This window comes from Juglans microcarpa x Juglans regia, chromosome 2S (assembly GCF_004785595.1).
Source record: "Juglans microcarpa x Juglans regia isolate MS1-56 chromosome 2S, Jm3101_v1.0, whole genome shotgun sequence".
NCBI classification, from domain to species: domain Eukaryota; kingdom Viridiplantae; phylum Streptophyta; class Magnoliopsida; order Fagales; family Juglandaceae; genus Juglans; species Juglans microcarpa x Juglans regia.
The window spans coordinates 12993037-13013581 of record NC_054597.1 but is presented as its reverse complement, the minus strand read 5'-3'; the positions used below and the strand labels follow the sequence as shown (position 1 = coordinate 13013581).

The 20545-nt window shown below is 38.4% G+C and overlaps 1 protein-coding gene across 10 annotated transcripts; it reads left to right on the top strand.

Annotated features, from left to right (window-relative positions):
• Positions 1-739: 739 nt before the first annotated feature.
• Positions 740-14742, top strand: LOC121253100 (histone-lysine N-methyltransferase ATXR3-like). 10 transcript variants are annotated; one of them, XR_005938351.1, is made up of 23 exons: positions 742-1008; positions 1204-3519; positions 3671-3736; positions 4171-5349; positions 6001-6371; positions 6457-7011; positions 7107-7207; positions 7643-8687; positions 8826-8897; positions 9007-9117; positions 9216-9316; positions 9559-9658; positions 9750-9845; positions 10170-10337; positions 10438-10563; positions 10772-10825; positions 10974-11233; positions 11328-11436; positions 11532-11834; positions 12303-12591; positions 12843-12989; positions 13150-13285; positions 14423-14742. XR_005938351.1 is itself a non-coding variant. In XM_041153001.1 (21 exons), the coding sequence occupies exons 2-21, from the start codon at positions 1329-1331 to the stop codon at positions 12477-12479; spliced, it is 7074 nt and encodes a 2357-aa protein (XP_041008935.1). In that variant the 5' UTR covers positions 742-1008; positions 1204-1328; the 3' UTR covers positions 12480-12768. The 10 variants fall into 10 exon arrangements, 6 of the variants coding, with proteins under 6 accessions (XP_041008938.1, XP_041008937.1, XP_041008939.1 ...); XR_005938352.1 differs by having other exon boundaries at positions 12820-12989; XR_005938353.1 differs by having other exon boundaries at positions 12303-12605.
• The last annotated feature ends 5803 nt before the right edge of the window (positions 14743-20545 follow it).

Here is a 20545-nt window from a genome sequence, read left to right as displayed (position 1 = left end):
TCCTCTTCTTCTCATTGTGGTCGTATTAGTTTGGTCCCCTTCACTCTATGACTCCTCATCTTGCAGTTATTTATTCGCACTGTTGATCTCAACTCCCTCCCGAACATTTTGTTTGAGTTCCTCATTTTCAAGCTAGGGCACCTCCATGGCTTGGGTTATATAATGGGTGTAGCTTTTCCTTCGTCTTTGTGAATCTATGGTCGTTGCATCAAGGTTGCTCTGGGTGTGAAAGCGTGCGGTTGCCGTCTAGTCCATCTCCTGTCCTCGCCTAGTCTGACTGTTTTTTCCCAACACCCATTATATAAGTTCTAGACTAGTAGTAGATATAAATCTATGTGAAGACAAATTCAATTACCTTGATGAATGATAGACATGTAAAACTCTCAATTACAAGAAATGAGGGTACTTTTCATAAGATATGGAGTGATCAATAATAACTGGTGAGAATAGTTTTATACCTAAAATGTTAGAATCAGGCTGTATGTTAAAAACGGAGCCTGCAATAGAATTTTTCAAAATTTAGTACGTATATCTTTCTCCCCCAAGTCCCTAAGAAACGAGCCAGTCCCAGTCAACGATCTGAGTCACGTATGCGAGCTGCGTCTGTGTATCCCTATATTTATGCCAATTGCCAGGTCCCGTGGCTGCTTTTGTCATTTCCTATATCCACAACTTCGTCCAATAAACTCAGGTAAAAACTCGGAAAACCAAGAAGAAACAGACTCATAATAATAATAATAATAATAATAATAACTCGAAAGATTTTCATCTTTCAGACCAAGAACACAACGACAACTGAGAGCGAAACGCAGATATAGCGCATCGGAGAGGGAGAAATATATAGAGACAGAGGAGTGGAACACTCAGATTTTCTCAGAGAGATTGGAAATTTGAGCTGCCATTTTCTCGGCCCTACACGATCTGTACTGGAAAGGTCTTCACACGCTGTTGGATTCACAGCTCCCGAGAATTTTCTCCGCCTGTTCTGTTAGTTCCCTAGTATTCTCGGTTCTCTCTCTCTCCATCCTCAATTCGCTTTCCTGGTTTGATGGAATCCAAACCGTTGGGTTTTCGTGACAAGAGGGCAGTTTATATGTTTTATGCTTCTTTGTGTTGGAACGTGTCTTTTTTTTTTTTTCCCAAATGCAACTCTAAATTTCGGCTCTTTTGATTTGTGATTTTCTTCTTTCATGCAAACAATAGGTTTTGAATTGGAGCGACGATTGGATAACCTTGACTCGAATTGCAGCATGAACATCGACAGCCCCGGAGCAGGGGAGGATTAGGGTTTTCAAGGTTTCGGCCGAAGAGGAATTGGGGGGATTTCCATGGGCGATGGAGGCGTCGCATGCATGCATTTGCAGCAGTATCACATGGAGAGGTTTCCAATTCCGGAGAAGACGCTCTATGGCAACGGAGGCAAGAACGGAAGCAATAGCAACAACAATGGGTTCAGTTCCAAGTCGCTCAACACGGAGCGAAAGAATAAGATGAAGGTGAAGAAGGAGCCATTTGCGAAGAACGTGGAGTCCGAGAAGAGCGAGCGGGGATTGAATAGAGGTAGAAAGATTAGTAGGGAAGTTGAAAATGGTGAAAATTGTGCTGAGAAGGCGCAGAAGGATGAGGTGGAAGAGGGTGAATTGGGGACTTTGAATGGAGAGTATGTGTCTCGGAGAAGTGAAATTGAGAAGGAAGAGATTTTTGAGAAATGGAGAAGAAGTGAGGTGCAGAAGGGAGAGATTGCTTATGCAAAATGGAGGAAAGAGGGAGTGGAGAAAGACGAGATAGTGCCGGAGAAGACTAGGAGAGGAGAATCCAAAAGAGAGGAATTCGGGTCGTGGAGAGGCACAAAAGATGAGATTGAAAAGGGAGAGTTCATTCCAGATAGGTGGCATAAAGGGGAAGCGCCACGGGAAGAGTACAATTGCTGTAAATCACGCAGGTATGAGTTGGCTAAGGATAAGGGGAGTCGATTTCAGCTCGAGCGTACACCACCTTCTGGGAAGTATTCTTTGGATGATGGTTTCCGAAGGAAAGAGTACAACAGAAGTGGAAGTCAGCTTAGCAAAAGTACTCCCAGGTGGGAGAGTGGCCAGGAGAGGAGTACAAGGATCAGTTCGAAAATCGTGGACGAGGAAGGTTTGTATAGGGGCGAACACAGCAATGGGAAGAACCATGGGACAGATTACTCTTCTGGTTACCGGTTTAAGCGGTATGGTGCCGACTCAGATAGCAGTGAGTGCAAGTATTACGGAGATTATGGGGATTGTGCTGGTTCGAAAAACCGTAGGCTTTCTGATGACAGCAACCGCGCTGCCCATGAAGATAATTATTCACGCCGTTCTGTGGAGAGGTCTTACAGGAATTTAGCTTCATCGAAACTTCCTTCATCACACAAGTACTCCTCCAGGGGTTATGAATCTTCCTTGTCTTCAAGAGTAGCTTTTGATAGGCATGCACATAGCCCTGGACGTTCTGAGCGGTCCCCACATGACAGGGTCCGGTATTCTGAGCACCGTGACAGGGTTTCTGTCCGTGGTCGTGAAAGATCACCACGTGGTCGTGAGAGACCTCCATATGGCTGTGAAAGGTCCCCATATGATCGAAGTCGCTACCGTGAACATAGAAATCGAACTCCTACTCATGCAGAGCGGTCTCCACAAAATGGAGCTCGAAACCATGATCGCAGGGAGAAGACCCCGAACTATCTGCAGCGGTCCCCAATTGATAGTCGTAGGCCCAGTAGTCACCGGGAAGCAAGTTGTAGAGGTGGAACAGGCGAAAAGCGCAACTCTCAGATTGTTAGTAAAGGGAAAGAAGATAAATTCAGCCACATGGATTCCAACCGAAAAGACTCACATTATTCCTCCAAAGAGTCTCAAGATACAAGCAGTGTCTATAATATTGACGGGTCTCTTGAGAAAAATTTGAACTGTGAGCCTCACAAAGAAAAGCAGACTCAGAGTCCAAGCACTACATGCAAAGAATCTTGTCCAGTAGATGTGACTCTTCCTGAAGAGCTGCAATCTATGGAAGAAGATATGGATATATCTGACACGCCGCCACATGTCTCTGTGGTGGCTGATTCATTCGCAGGGAAATGGTTTTACCTTAATTATTGTGGCGTGGAATGTGGGCCTTCTAAATTATGCGACCTGAAAACACTTGTGGAAGAAGGGGCTCTAATGTCAGATCACTTGATCAAGCACTTAGATGGTGATAGGTGGGTAACTGTTGAAAATGCAACTTCTCCACTGGTTGTTGTGAATTTCCCGTTCATTGTGTCTGACATTGTAACTCAGCTGGCGAAGCCTCCTGAAGCTCCTGGTAATCTTTTGGCTGATAGTGGAGATACTTGGCAATATGGTCCTCAGAGTGGGGAGGAAACATCCATTACTTTGTCTGATTCAGTGGTTTGCACCGAGGACAGTGCAGAAGATCTCCACATTGATGAAAGGGTTGGCGCTCTTTTAGATGGCTTTCCTGTTTTTCCTGGCAAGGAACTTGAAACTGTTGCAGGTATTCGTTTGTCTGTTGATTACTTGTATTACTTGGACTTTGCCTATCTCTTTTAATATATTATTGATTACTTATAATAAAAAAAAAGTTGTAATTGCTTTTGGTGGAGATTTCTTACTTTCCATGTTTGTGGAATTTTATGCTCTTGCAGAAGTTCTGCAAATGAGGTTTGAACTTGCCGAATGGGAGGGTCCGGAGGGTTGCGGAAACTCTGAAGGTATACTACCTCTTTCATTGCTTTTGTTTATTAATCAATTTATGTTGTTTTGGATAAACTCTGAGCATCTAGAGTTTTTTCCTAGGAAATGATTTATTTATTTTTCTCCATGGACTAATGCTTTCTCGAGATCCATCATTGGAAATATTCAGGATTTTGTGTTGTCGTTATTAGTATTGTTATTGCTATTATTATTAATTATTGTTTTTCCAGAACAGATGATTGAGGTATATCTGCATATCTGCTCTGAGCCATAATTCATAACCTTATTAATATTCATAATTTATGATAATCAAGTTGTTACTTCTAAGTATTTTCTAGCAATTGGTGACATAGATGTAAAAAGTTTAGTTTGTTATGTTTTCCATACAGCAAAGTTAGAAGCACTTTAAGACATGCATCTCACCTAAAATGTTTATTCTGGACATGCACAGGGTTCTCTTGGCATAGAAGCGAAGCTTCTGATCAGAAAACTGATGAATTATCTAGAATTTCTGAGATCAAATTAAAAGAAGCTGCAAAATCAAGGTCAATTGCAACCTCTGACAAGGATCATGGTTGTGTCTATGGAGAATTTGGTGACTGGTTTTCTGGCCTATGGTCTTGCAAGGGTGGCGACTGGAAGAGGAATGATGAGGCTGCACAAGATAGATCTTTTGGACAGAAGCTTGTTCTCAATGACGGTTTCCTGTTATGCCAGATGCCAAAGTCTGGGTGTGAGGACCCTCGGTGGCATCGAAAAGATGACTTGTACTATCCTTCTCATAGCAAGAGGCTTGATCTCCCTCCTTGGGCTTTCTCTTTATCAGATGAGAGGAATGATTGTAGTGGCACAGGCAGACCAGTCCAAAGTAAGCCTGCTATTGTCAAGGGAGTGAAAGGGACAATGCTTCCAGTGGTTTGGATAAATGCATGTGTCATTAAGGATCATGGTTCATTTGTTTCTGATTCCCGCATGAAAGTCGAAGGGAAGGAGGGATATTATTCAAGGTCTTCTCGGCCATACTCTTCAAGTAGTGATGGCAAGAGATCATCAGCAGAATGTGATTCTCAATCAAGAAGGATTAATGATCAAGGTTCACAAGACTCCTGGAAATTCATGGCGCCTATCAACCCTCCAAGAGACCATATTTGCACAGTTGATGACCTGCAATTGTATTTGGGTGATTGGTACTATCTTGATGGTGCTGGGCATGCACAAGGGCCTTCATCATTTTCGCAGCTTGAGGTCTTAGCAGAACAAGGCATTATTCAAAAACATATTAGTGTGTTCAGAAAATTTGATAAAATTTGGGTTCCAGTTAGCTCTGCTGCAGAGAGCTCTGAAGCCAGTGTCAAGAGCGATCAGGTAAACAATTCCGAGACTGGTGTTTCTTCAAGAACTGTTTCAGAAGGTCAAGGTTCTACCCTTGGTGAATTTAAAATGAAAGCAAGTTTCTCCTGTGACCTGCATCCGCAGTTCATTGGTTATACTCGTGGGAAGCTACACGAATTGGTGATGAAATCGTATAAGAGTCGTGAGTTTGCTGCAGCCATTAATGAAGCCTTAGATCCATGGATCAATGCTAAACAGCCAAAGAAGGAGATGGAGAAGCACATGTACCGAAAATCAGGTATGGGTTAATATTTTGAATTTCCACTGGCATCCTGGATAATTTTCAGCAATTATCAGAATTATTTATTCTTTAGGTATGAGAAATCTTTCTTTTATTTTCATCTCAAACTGGCAGAATTTCGAGGAATGAGCTGGCTATTCTATCCTTTGTTAGGATATGTCCTTGGTCAAAGTTCATCCTCCTTTCTCTCTCTCTCTCTGCAACTTACCTTAAACCATGTCATTCCTGTCATGTGTTCATTCATAGCATCTCTGTGGTTTTCTCCGGTCTCATATTCATGAGGCTACACGGCAAACTTTGTTATACACACACCTTTTGAATTCTATTCTTTGGTGACTGATTTTGCCAATATTAGTACATCCTACACGAAAATGCCTAGCTGGACCCTTGTGTGCGTGTACTTTTTTAATTTTTTTGTGTGCACATGCATGTTTGTATGTTTCCTAATTTCATAGGAATTTTAAGCCCACATCATTCAATAGAGCTTTCAGTTCTTCTGTCCAGCTATAGTGCATTTATGGGTAGCATCCTCTTTAATGAATTTTAATTCAAGTTCTGTTTGAATTTTGCTTTGTTCTACATATTCATTCTTGCTTTGAAATGATCCATCATATACTTTGGGGGTGGTTGGGGCCTGGCCAACTACAGAAGGTGATGCACATGCTGCCAAGAGGGCGCGGCTGCTTGATGAGATTGAAGATGATTATGAAATAGAAGAGGCTGCACAGACAATTCAGAAGGACGAGTCCACATTTGAGGATCTATGTGGTGAAGCGACTTTTTACGGAGAGGAGAATGCAAAGTCTGAAACTCAAATGGGAAGCTGGGGTTTATTGGATGGTCATGTGCTGGCACGGGTTTTTTATTTTCTGAGATCGGACATCAAATCCCTCGCCTTTGTTTCTTTGACTTGTAAACACTGGAGAGCTGTGGCCAATTTTTACAAGGACATTTCAAGACAGATTGACCTCTCATGTTTCGGCCCTAATTGCACTGACTTCATACTCAAAAGTGTCATGGTATGTCTTAATTTTGTTTGGCATTCGGGATATCTAAATTTTTTATTTTGCTTTTACCAGGCTTAATGTAATTGTTTGCTTGCAGAGTGGTTATAGCAAAGAAAATATAAATTCAATGGTTCTCAGGGGTTGCACAAACATTACCTCCGACATGCTTGAAAAGATTCTTCATTCGTTTCCTTGTATCTCTTCTATCGACATCAGAGGTTGCAGCCAATTTGAGGAGTTGGCTCTCAAATTTGCAAGTATGAACTGGGTCAAGAGCCGAACTTCACGTGTTACGAAATTCTTCGAGGAATCACAGTATAAAATAAGGAGTCTTAAACAGATCACTGCAAGAACTTCATCAGTTTCCAGAAAGGGTCTGGGTGGTGATATAGATGATTTTGGTGAACTAAAGGACTATTTCAATAGTGTGGATAAAAGAGACTCTGGAAATCAGTTATTCCGTCGAAGCTTATACAAACGATCAAAACTATTTGACGCCAGAAGGTCCTCGTCCATTCTATCAAGGGATGCCCGTATGAGGCGGTGGGCCATCAAGAAATCTGATAATGGCTATAAGAGAATGGAAGAGTTCCTTCTTTCTGGTCTTAAAGACATCATGAAAGAGAATACTTTTGATTTCTTTGTGCCCAAGGTATTTCTATCATTTGTTCTTATGTTGCCATATAAAAAAATCTCTATTTTATATGTTTACAAGTCCTTTTTTCTTGTTGCCTCTTCATTGGTCAGGTTGCTGAAATTGAAGATAGAATTAAAAATGGTTATTACATTGGCCATGGATTGGGCTCCCTGAAGGAGGATATTAGTCGAATGTGCAGAGAAGCAATAAAGTATGTTTTTGGGCCTTCGTTTGTGCTTTTTAAATATAATTGCTTTAATTAACAGTGGGTTAACAGCTTCTTAGGTTGAAGTCTGCTGGAGTTGGCTTATCAATGGTGCATTAAAATTTTCTTTTTGGCCATCACCCCCTTTAGTAACTTGTGAATCAAAGTTTTTAAGGTGGCCTTTACTCAGTTTTTTTCTGTTGATTTTGGGATACTGTATTGAGGTCTATTTTCTTTCTTCATGTAATTCTGAAAACATAAAATCTTCTCAAATCTACTTAAATACTGGTGTCAAATTAGGCACTTGTGGCATCCTGGATTCTCGGTTCTTTTCCTCTGCTGTATTTTCATGATCATTTAGTCTTTATACGCTGCTGAGAATCATGTAACATTGTATTCTCTCTCTCTCTGCTTATTTATAATCTCATTTGGTGTATGCAGAGCAAAGAATCAGTGTGATGCTGGAGACATGAATCAGATTATTCCTTTATTTATTAAACTTGCCACACGTTTGGAAGACCATTCTAAGTCCTCGTATCAAAGAGATGAGATGATAAAGTCTTGGGAAGATGATTCACTTGCTGGCTCAAAGTATAAGAAGAAGATCAATAAATCTTTGACTGAAAGGAAGTACACGAATAGGAGTAATTACACATCCTTCTCAAATGGTAGTTTGGAATATGTAGAGTATGCGTCTGATCGAGAAATCAGACGGCGTTTATCCAAATTGAATAAAAAATATAGGGACTCAGAGAGTGAAACTTCTGAGGACCCTGATAGGTCTTCTGAAGATGGCAAGAGTGATGGTAAGACTACTGGTACAGAAACAGAAAGTGACTTGGATATGTGGTCCAAGGCTCGGACGGCAGAGTCAAGAGGAGATGGACACTTTATGCCAAATGAGGGTTTGGATTCTATCACTAGTGATCGTGAGTGGGGTGCTCGAATGACAAAAGCCAGCCTGGTTCCTCCTGTTACTAGAAAATATGAAGTCATCGATCAATATATTATTGTTGCGGATGAGGAGGGCGTGGAACGGAAAATGCGAGTATCTTTACCAGAGGACTATACTGAGAAGCTCCATGCTCAGAAAAGTGGCACTGAGGAGTCTGATATGGAACTTCCTGAAGTCAAGGACTATAAACCAAGAAAACAGCTTGGATTTGAGGTTTTGGAGCAAGAGGTTTATGGAATTGATCCCTATACTCACAATCTTTTGCTTGATTCTATGCCAGAGGAGTTGGATTGGCCACTACTTGAGAAACATTTGTTTATAGAAGATGTGCTCCTTCGAACTTTGAATAAGCAAGTTAGGAACTTCACTGGGACGAGAAACACTCCAATGATGTTTCCGTTGCAGCCTGTCATTGAAGAAATTGAAAAAGATGCTGAGGAGGACTGCAATATACGAACCGTGAGAATGTGTCAGGGTATTTTGAAGGCTATAGATAGTCGTTCTGATGACAAATACGTTGCTTACAGAAAGGTATATGCATCATCATTTTACTTCATGTATATAGTACGTCCATTTTGACTCTCTTTTGGTTTACTTGCTTTAGTTGTCTCCTATTATTTCGATGCTGATTCTCTTATTTTGTTATTGTATATTCGCTTTTGTTGTCAGGGTCTTGGTGTTGTTTGTAACAAAGAAGAAGGTTTTGGAGAAGAAGATTTTGTTGTGGATTTTTTGGGAGAGGTAAGGCATCCGATTGTTCATGGGATCCAAGCACTTGGTTTAATAAAATCTTTCCCTGGAGATTTTACAATGCTGAACTTCTCCCCAATCCTAAAAATAATTTTTGTAGGTTTATCCTGTTTGGAAATGGTTCGAGAAGCAAGATGGGATCCGATCTTTGCAAGAAAATAGTAAAGATCCAGCTCCAGAATTTTACAACATCTATCTCGAGAGGCCAAAGGTTTTCTTCAATTCAACAAGTTTTGTGCCATAGGCTAGTTCTTCTTTCTCCATCTGCCTTAATGGAACCTTTTCATCTGATCCTATATAACTTGGCAGGGTGATGCTGATGGTTATGATTTGGTTGTTGTCGATGCTATGCATAAGGCAAACTTTGCAAGTCGAATATGTCACTCGTGTCGACCTAATTGTGAAGCAAAGTGAGTCCTGTTATTCTCCTGGTTTTACTGTTTTGTGCATTTAAGAGTTTTGCATAGAGTAGTGCAGAGCAACACATGGGACCACCTTCTGTCTTTCAACCCTCTCATATATTGTGTATGTTATTCGTACTTTCTGTATATTATTCGGACTTAATCTATATTTTGTGTATATTTTTTGAATGTCAAATTTTGTTAAGTGAAGCCAGTTTTTGATTGTCCTATAATTTTATCAATGAAAGCAGAGTTACTGCTGTTGGTGGTCATTATCAGATTGGAATCTATACTGTTCGTAATATTAAATATGGCGAGGAGATCACATTTGATTATAATTCTGTTACAGAGGTGTGTCTCTTTTTGCAACTGGCCTTCTGTACGGTTTGGAGATACTGTATGTATTTCATATATACTGACTGATGTCTATTGATTTTGCTAGAGTAAAGAAGAATATGAAGTGTCAGTTTGTTTGTGTGGGAGCCAAGTTTGCCGGGGCAGCTACTTGAATCTGACAGGCGAAGGTGCTTTTGAAAAGGTACGGGTGTTTGGCAATTGCTGACTGTTGATGTCAAAGAACAAATTAAAATTGAAATTCTGAACAGGTCTGATCAAGCTTCAGGGGCTGTTTAGTGTCTGACTGACTAATCTGATCATCTCAGATTAGTATAGTGATCGGGATTCTTTCTGTTCAGCACAGAAGGCCAGCATGATTGGGATTCTGATTTCCTCACTGATGATAATTATTAATTTTGTTCTTCTGAAGTTGTTGCAGCCAGTTGAGTCTTATTGGTCTATTTTCACCTCAAGTCTCAAAGTTGCCTCAATTCTTTTAAAGTAGTTTACACTGTACACCCATCAGGTACTGGAGGAGTGGCATGGAATTCTGGACCGTCTTCAGTTAATGCTAGAAGCTTGTGAATTAAATTCAGTCTCTGAAGAGGATTATCTTGACTTGGGGAGGGCCGGTTTAGGCAGTTGTTTGCTTGGTGGGCTGCCTGATTGGGTGGTAGCCTACTCGGCTCGCCTGGTATATGCTTTCGCTGCCTCCTGACCTTTCATTAATTACAATTCTTGCTAGTAATTTTGTTTTTGTTTTGTTTTTCCTGACATTTCCATTTTAAATGAAGGTGAGGTTCATAAATTTTGAAAGAACAAAGCTACCTGAGGAGATTCTGAGGCATAATTTGGAGGAAAAAAGGAAATATTTTTCAGATATATGTCTTGAAGTTGAGAAGAGTGATGCTGAGGTTCAGGTGTGTTGTTCACTCGCTAGCCTCTCATTGTGTGTGTGGGCATGGACGCATGTGTTTGGGAAGGCTTGCAATTACCTTGTGATTATTCTAATATTTTTTCATGGGGTTTGATCCTTTTATATTGACTTTTATCTTGTGTACTTGGGCAACACCCTTTGTTGTCATTATTAATCATTTATCTTGTCAATAATATTTTTGCATGAGGCAGGCTGAAGGTGTGTACAATCAAAGGCTTCAGAATTTGGCTGTTACTCTTGATAAGGTGATTATCTTCTCTAATTTTGTTAAGGGGCTTATCAGTTATTGTTTGCAGCTTCTGATCTTGTTTAAGATGTCTTGTTGTGTTTATTCTAGATCCCTGTCACTCATCATTTTCGGATTTCCTAGATTGAAGATGTTAACCTTTCTAGTTCTATACGCAGGTGAGGTACGCTATGAAATGCATTTTTGGTGACCCGAAGATTGCACCACCTCCTCTCAAGAAGCTGAGTCCTGAAGCAGTAGTTTCCTTTATCTGGAAAGGGCAGGGATCATTTGTAGACGAGCTTCTCCAATGCATGGCTCCTCACCTGGAAGAATCTATGTTAAATGATCTTAAGTCCAAGATTCATGCTCGTGATCCATCAGGTTCTGATGATGTACAAAACGAACTTCGGAGATCTCTATTATGGTGAGTGGCTTGCACTTGTGTTTTGTTTCAGTGTGTTTCACACTTACGATGATTCAACTGTTAAAACATTAATTTTTTTTTCTGTATTTTAAAGGTTGAGGGATGAGATCCGAAATCTTCCATGTACTTACAAGTCTCGGCATGATGCTGCAGCTGACTTGATCCATATTTATGCATATACAAAGTGCTTCTTTAGAATACGGGTATGCCTTACAGATATATAACTCTTGGAATTTCTCAGCTAACTACCATATGTATAGTTCCTTTGATCTGATGTAAATTTCATTTTTACGTACAGGAATATAAGGCTGTAACTTCGCCACCAGTTTACATTAGTCCACTTGACTTGGGCCCCAAGTACGCCGATAAATTGGGCGTAGGTTTTCAGGAATATTGCAAGACCTACGGTGAGAATTATTGCTTGGGACAGCTGATTTTATGGTATAACCAGACCAATGCGGAGCCAGATTGTAGCCTGGCTAGAGCTAGTAGGGGTTGCTTATTGTTACCTGAGATTGGTTCCTTCTATGCCAAGGTTCAGAAACCATCACGGCATCGCGTTTATGGCCCAAGGACTGTGAGGTTTATGCTGGCAAGAATGGTGAGTTTAATTTCTTGTATTTAGTTTTAGTACTTGGGTTCTTTTTATTACATAATAATATCTGACCCTACTCTACCCTGACCTGGCCCATTGAAAAGACTGGGTAAGAAACACTACCTATTTGCATGTTTATGTTTTAAGCATCGTGAGGAATGTTGGACTCTTTTTGGAGTATAGTTGACACTACCAAAATACCTTCTTAACGGAGCCAGTAGCAACGTCTACTAAGTTGTAATTACATTGGTTTCATATGGCTGTTGGCTTGGCTTAACTTGCACTTTATCTTGAATTATACTTTGCTTTCATGAATAATGAACTCGAAGGGAACACTAGTTGAAGTGGACTAACGATTATCATTGTGGGAAACTAGCAGAACATGTTTCAATTTTGATGTTATTTTCCTTTGTCAATTGTTCTTCTCTCAGCTTGCTTTTGGTTGCTTATCTTTGCAATCTTAATGTTTTCCAGGAGAAGCAGCCCCAGAGACCGTGGCCCAAGGATCGAATATGGTCATTCAAGAGCTCTCCAAAAGTTTTTGGCAGCCCGATGTTGGATGGTGTTCTAAATAATTCTCCACTAGACAGGGAAATGGTGCAATGGCTGAAGCACCGACCTGCCATATTTCAGGCCATGTGGGATCGGTGAATGATTGCTGAGATTGGGAAGCAGCAGGCATCATTAGGCTACACTTTGTGAAATGGTTTTGGAATGATTTGTCAATTTTTGTTCACAGCTGCCCTTTTAATGTGGGAAGTTGGTAATCATTCCAAAGTATCATTCATTTTGTACTGCTTTTTCTCCTCATTTGTGTACAGTTTTTCCTCACCTTTATAATTTCTAATTCATTATCCAGTTAGTAGCATTGTTTTCCTCTCTAATTTATGATGAAAAAATGGAAAGAAAGAAATAGTCCGAGGCATTAGCTGTTAATTGACATTTTTGTCTCCCACTTTCTAAATTGGTTTGTGCATTTCTTTCTTGCCAGAGTAAGGCTTGTAATTTTTACAGGACAACACAGAATGAGATCTGGCTAGATGTGGTGGCGCCCATCTGTTGTCTTTTTTTAATTGATACCGGGTGTCCAAGAACAACGTCCTGACTAATTCCGGGGGTGCAGAGGCCTTCGACAATGAGTTTTTCACAAGTGCATCTCGGGTAATTCAAGAAGAAAAACTCCCAGTACGATGACCCCTAGAGATTGTCTACACTCAAGAGGATTCGAACATTAGACTTTGGAGAGAGCGTACCACCAAAACCAAGGCCTTTACCACTTGGCTTGATGCGGTGGCACCTATCTGCTATGTCATGTTCACAGGTGAGGAACCTACTTTAACCCTTACCTTGTACTTCTAAAGTTCCATATGTTTGCTAGACCTGCTAAAGATGAGCACGATGGGAATTGGAAAGAGCCTGGCACTTGCTTGGTTTGCGAGGATCAGAAGTTATTTTGTGTAAGATCCTAAACTTACATGTTCGGTAAACAAACCTTGATTAGTATCTGCTGTTTTATGATCTCTCTCTGTCACTCTCTATATCTCTCTCATTTTGTTTTTTGGTTTTGTTTTTATTGTTTTGCGGTTTATTGGCAGTGGGAAGAGGTGGCTGAATTAGTTTGTGCATGTGTTTCGGTTAATTATCATGGTTGTAATTCAAGATTAGTCCAACGATTGACTGATTGTTAGGGTGTGGGAAATACCGATAAACAAAAGGATTATTATATTTATGAGTGTAACCGGTCCGGTTTAAACAATTTTTTAAAACCGAACTGGTATACATCAGTTTTGAAAATTTAAGAATCGATATGGGATCGATTCGCCACCGAAACTGGAATTTCCCCTTTTTTCTGGTTTTGATCTAGTCCGGTCCCCTTTTTTCGGTTTTATAGATAAACAAAATCATATTCCAACAAAACTTTAGCAAGTGATTGACCCATATTCCTCATTTTATGTTATATTAATTTATGTTATAAAATTAAAATTTATATATTATATCAAAATTCAAATGTTATATTAAAAATTATAAGATTAATTTATGTTATATCATAATAAAATGTTATATTAATTCTATGTTATAAGATTAATAGACATGAATAATAAGATTAAAATTTCATGTTATATTAATTAGCAATTAGCATATAATATATATAATATAATATAAAAAATTAATTAAAAAATATTTTATATATAATATAAAAAAATAAAATATATATCTACCAGTTCAGTTCGAACTGGTGTTCTAAATATTAAAACTGGAACCAGACTGATTTCTAACTGGTTTTGATCATTAGAAACCGGAACCGGACCCAACCGAATACCTTGGTTCGGTTCGGTCAGTTTTACTAGTTCACCTTTTATTTACAGCCCTTATATTTGAAATAGATACATTAAATTTACATTGATATAGGCATAAAAGATTGCATGTTTAGAAACTTTCAATTGAGTTGTTCAGTTCTTCCTAGTTCCGTTTTGCATGTCCATGTCTTGGCTACTGCGGTTAGGCGTGTGAAAAATGTTGTTTGTTTTTCTTTCTTTCTTTCTTTTTTTTTTTTTTTTTTTTTTTTTTTTTTTTTTTTTTTTTTTTTTTGGTAGGACAATGGCAAATTTGAGAACATGAACGTACCTGCAAGGCTGAGCAGCGTAGGTTTATGGTGGCAAAGAACAAAGGGGGAATTTCTCTTTTCAGAAATTCATCTTCATGTGCGGAAAATTGGGGAATGGGTTGTGTAACACATTTCAGGAAGAAAAACGTTTCAATTCATTGATGTTGAGAATCAAGGTAGGAAGATGAAGGGTATATTCTGAAACGAGTATATTGATTAATTGATCGAATGTTTTCATCACAGAATCCTTGCGAGAATGCCTTTTTTTTTTTTTTCCCCTCCCCTTGTAATTAAGGGGGGAATCAATCTTACAATGCCCATTATGGGAAATTGACTGAAATGGACTGGAATGGATCGGAATTTGAAGCGAAATTGGAGTATGTATAGTATATTGGGAACTACACCAAATGAAAAATTCCGGCTAAAACAAAACGAAATTCAAAACTATGTTAAAACCCCATCCCCGACACCCAATCTAACTTCTCTATGAATTAAAGCAATAACTTCTCTACAAGGTGTGAATATGGCTATGGATTTGGAAAAACTGGGTTCTTTCGGGCTGGTAATTGCCCAAATTTTAATCGTAGGTATCCATATTTTGTACAAACTCCTATTCTAATGCATGTATGGTTATATAATGCGGGTACAAATATTGTCGTGATTTTATATATAAGAAAACATTTTCTTATAGATAAAATGACGTTTTTTTAATTTTCAAAAGACGTTGTTTTTGTGTTTGTTGTCTGTCATCCTCTTTAATATAGTTTTTTAACAATTCCAGGTATTCGATTACAACATGACTAATAGGATACTTGGATTTTTATAATCGGGTAAGGCCAGGTTTCTGTCCATGTTGTCGCTGGCAATTACCCGGGACCAAATTATAAACTCGGATGCAGATTTTAGTATAGCCTGATGCAGATCCAACTGGGTTTTACCCTTTTTTTTTTTTTTTTTGAAAGAAACATTTCTCATTATTCATATATCTGTAAATTGAATACAATTTTTGTAAACTAGTTAATACAAAAACTGGTGCCTCTTCAATCCACACCATCTCCTCCTCTGACTGTAAAGCACCCTTTGCTAAATTTGTGCAACTACATTAGTACTCCTATGTGAATACTGCACCTTCCATCCATACCAGTCTTGAAGGACCATCTTCATCTCCTTGATAATACTGCCAAAATAAGAGAAACCTTCATCTACTTCATTCACTGCATTAATAATGACCTATGCATCACCCTTGAATATTAATTTGTCAAAGTTGAGGTCCCTACATAAGTCCATTGCTTTCCTCAAAGCATAACACTCAGTTATAGCTGGTAGATCAACATTTTGTCTCTAATCATTGCAAGTAGCCATAACCTCTCCCTCTTCATTTCTGATTATCACTCCCATTCCCATCTTCCTTGTTTTAACATCCAAAGCAGCATCCCAATTGGCTTTAACAAAGCTTGACTCTGGTGGTTTCCAAAATTTTTCACATCCTACTGCTCTGATAGTCCCCTCCTGTCCCTCTGATAAAGGCTTGGCTAGTTGAAAATCACACAACCTTTGTTGATCTGATAACACTGCTTGGGCTGAGAAATTTCTTTTAGAAAATGTACTTGTTTCTTCTGTACCACAAGCTTCTCATAATAGCTACCATCTCTTCCATCTCAGACTTTGAAAGCTTGTGTGACAACTTCTCCCACTAAGTCAGCAAATCTTCTTCTGCTATTTTCCATTCCTGCAAAGTTTTTAAATGCAAAGTCCAAACATCATTTGCAGCAAAACAATGCCATAGAACATGCATTACAGACTCATCCTCTTGAAAACAAATAGGGCACTTTGGTTCTTCAATTACTTTCCTTACAAATAAATTCCTCCTTGTAGCTAACAACTTGTTGCCTGCCTTCCACATGAACATTTTCAATTTTTCAGAGTTTAACCCTTGGTGTGAATGAAAATGTCAAAATTTGATATGAAAACAATATTTCTTTCTTTATGGACCCCATCCCACCCTATCATTCTCGATGTCATGCCCTCCCATCTTATTCCCTCCCTCTATCCCTTCTTCTCCTACTCTCATTGACACTCTTTGACTACCTACCCTCCCTCACATGCTATATATAAATCTACCGCATTTTTTCTATCTTAGTAATTGTGTCTGTGTGAAAATAGAGAGGGATTTTGATCCCAGTCTTGACATCGGGTGAGAGCTTAGAAAGGGTAACTTCGACGCCATGTTCTCCCGAATTAGCCTTCAGTCACTTTATGATGACAACACCCTACTACCTTTTTATGGTGACCACTATCCACTCCCAACATTCTAATCATGAAGTGACTCTTTTGTCACCATGAACACGTAATTTCCCTCCTACTTCGGTGAAGATATTTCAACTTTGAACCACGACCCCTCTAAATAATCCCTCTCAACTTCAAGAATAATCCCAATCTTCCCAAAACCCAACCCTTCTCTTTGACGAGTTCAATACCGAGCCCTGTCACTCTTAACCATTCCATTTCCTTTCCAACTTGGCCTCTCTCACTCTTCAATGCACCTCAGGCTTCCCCACTTGTCTCTCCTACACTCCCTAAAAAAATCCCATACTCGAGTTGAACTCCAAGAGATATGTTATTATTCATTAAATATATTAATGGATAAATTTGAATATCCATTAAATCGTTATTAGAATGTTCAAAGCACACAACAAGATTTTAAAAAGTCGAATGTCCTCAACTTCAAATTAAATCGTTAGCAAAATGAGAAGATAAGAATGTATAAATCTTCTTAGTAGGATAGCAAAACAAATTGATTTTTTGTGACAATAGTGATAATATTCTTTTTGTAATTAATATGTTCAGATTTTCTTTTATTTTTATGGGAAATAGACTTCATTTCATTCAATGAACCCGAAGGTACAGTTGTGACTGATAAATACAGGAAAAAATCCAGATTACAAGCCAAACCATTCATCTGTTTGTGGCTTCTCCGCACACACATTTCTTTGTGATGGACATTGTCAAAACTTTTTGATATATGAGACTCTGAAAGAACAGAGATTTCAATCCCGATTTGTCTGAGAATATAACACTCTTTAAAAACAAAATAACCAACCCTCATCCTTCAAAGGAGGATAGGGTTCTCTTGCTATGGACAACAAGTCCAATAGCCTATTTCTTTTTATTTTACCTAACACAGGCAACAAAACAGAAAAATATTGAAAAAATTGAAAAAACAGAAATACAACAAAATAGAAACTTGAAATACATTGAAAACTAAAAAAACACTGAGTAAGGAGGCTGTAATGGCGCGTGAAGGACACGCGCCATGCTAGGAGTGTGTTGGACTATCGATCTTGAAGCTACTGAGATCACTGACCCCAGAAACGCCACACGTGATGGCAGCAGAGCCCTTTGTGTGGTGGCGCGTGGAGGCCACACTCGCACTTTGACCCGTATGTGTGAATCACGCGCCGCTCCTTTTGGTGAAACCTTTGGCAGTCTAAAAGATCGATGGCTTAGGAATCCTACGGTGGGGCGCGTGGTGGTCACTGGCCATTTGAAAATATCAAACACCGCTTCTCCATGCTTTGACCGAAAAAACAAAACAAAACCAAAAACCGACTAGAAAATTAAACAATTAAACACTTGGAGGAAACTAAATCTAGGAGGAGCAAAGGAGGGAGGAGCTCCCACCCACCCCTCTGAGGTGGTTTTCGGTTTGGGTTTCTAGACAGAAGGTAGAGCTTCTCTCTCTAGAAATATTTAGGGCCAGCTTCTTTCTTATATGTTCAGGTTTTTAAAAGTTGTTTACTTACCAACTTAATACACTTCACGAACAAAGTGGTACAAATTGAAGATTGGCAAGTAAAAATTGAACTTAAAATTTGAGTTTCATTTTAAAATCCTTTTTTTTTTCTGACTTGAACTTAGTAGGACCATAATTTTATTAACCATGATTTGATTAAATCTTTGGGACATACAATACAATAGAAAGCATGTTTTGTGATGGACTAAATTGTCACAATAAAAAAATAAGTTGTTACAAAAGATTTTTTGTGACAGTTAGAAATAGTAGATGTATCGGCACAACAAAAGCATCACGGAGTATATGTTGTGACTATTGATAGTTTGCCATTCATTCTTTTGTGCGAACGTGATGACAATTTGTGATAGTCAATTTTTGTCACGAAAATTACATTCAACGTAGGTTTTGATGTTTGAATGTCAACCCGACCGACTAGCATTCAAACTTGACTTTTTCTAACATTCAATTATATTAGTTATGATGGTTAATAAATACATTCGAACGTATTCTTTGTTTGAAAGTTTGAAATCCAACGTTAGAATTTTATATTCGAACGTCAATTATCAGTAGTTTGGACTTGAAGAAATATATGCTCGGATGGTTGTAATGTTCGTTTGAACATTTTAAATTTGACGTTATAATTTTAAATTTGAGCGTCAGTTATCAATAGTTTGGACATGAAGAAATATATGTTCGCACGGTTAGATGTATATGTTTGCATGTATGCTTCGTTCCAACTTTTTAAATTTGAGGTTCAAATGATACAGTAATTTCAGTTCAAACGCTTGTTTAACATTAGTTCAGACATGAAGGGATATACATTTGGATGTCCATAGATACGTTTTCAGAATTGTGGACTTTACATCTTCAAACGAGATATTGCATGTGCGGACGTGTGTGGTCGCACGTATCCTAATTTATGTTCGGACGTTGTTTCGAACGTGAAGACACAGTCAAACATTTGAGATTTACATTTGAACGTAAAGTCAATCATAATTAATAAATCGATAATGGTAAATATTACACCAATTAAATTTAAATTGTATCACATAAAAATAAAAGATAATGTCTGAAAATATTTTAGAGTAAGGGTACAAAATAAAATAAAATTTACTTGATAGCATCTTGTTGTTTCAAATATAGATTAAAGTTCATTTCTTCTTCTTTCCCTGACCATCACGATTCTGTTGTAGTAACATAACATGTTCCATCTAAACCAACATTTTCCCTCTAAAGAAGACTTCAACACGTATTCTTTCCTTCTGGTCTTTTTGCTACTCCTGCAGAAGTGTCTCTAAATTTGATTGTCAAGACAAGAGATACTCCAACTCTCGATGTCTTGACTTCATTTGCTCAATTTTCGGCGCACATTGTCCAAATTTTTATTAAGATTATTCACTTCTAAACTCGAGGTCCTGGAGGATGAACTGACATGCTTAAAGGAACGCCCAAGCCCCCAACCAAAACAAACTTGGTCATGAGGACCTGGGTAAAAATGTCAATCACTGGGAGAAGATTTCTTAGAGGAAGACTGCAGCTCAATCATTTTCTCCTAAAGGTGTAACCGGTCAGGTTCATTATAGTTTTGGACATTTCTTAGAACTGAACCTACATCAGTTTTAAAAATTTAAGAACCAATATCAAACTGATTCACCACCGAAATAGAAACTTCCGATTTTACAGATAAACAAAATCATACTCTAACAAAACTTTAGCAAGTGATTGATCACATATCCCTCATTTTATGTTATATTAATTTTACGTTATAAAATTAAAATTTATATATTATATCAACATTCAAACGTTATATTAAATATTATCATATTAATTTATGTAATATCATAATTAAATGTTATATTAAAATTTAAAAAATTAATTTTGTGTTATATAAAATGTTATATTAATCTTATTAAGATTAATAGACATGAATAATAAGATTAAAGTTTCATGTTGTATTAATTAACAATTAGCATATAATATATGTGACAAGGCACAAGATATGGAAAGCACACCCGCATGTCATTCCAGAATTTCCTCTCAGTGATTTCCACCCCGTGTCCTGCGCATAATCGTGACTCTAATATAGTTATGTAATCTTTGTATTTAATACTTACTCTGTTTTGCACTTGTACAACTATCAATGTGTAGAGTTGACCTTCATATCTTTTTTTATATATGAATACAAGGCTCTCATCGACGAGGCAAGCAATTCTTCTACGTGGTAATAGGGGTGGGCAATCGGATCTAGATCCAGATCCGGATCCAAATCCGAATATCCGGCCATAAACGGATCCGGATCTGGATATCTGGCCATAACTG

Bases quoted from the DNA above. Each gene is read 5' to 3' on its own strand.
- LOC121253100 (XM_041152999.1), top strand. From the start codon at position 1,329: ATGGGCGATGGAGGCGTCGCATGCATGCATTTGCAGCAGTATCACATG. The intron at 9,118-9,215 runs GTTTTCTTCAAT...ATAACTTGGCAG, and splicing joins TCTATCTCGAGAGGCCAAAG to GGTGATGCTGATGGTTATGA. The intron at 9,659-9,749 runs GTGTGTCTCTTT...TGATTTTGCTAG, and splicing joins ATTATAATTCTGTTACAGAG to AGTAAAGAAGAATATGAAGT.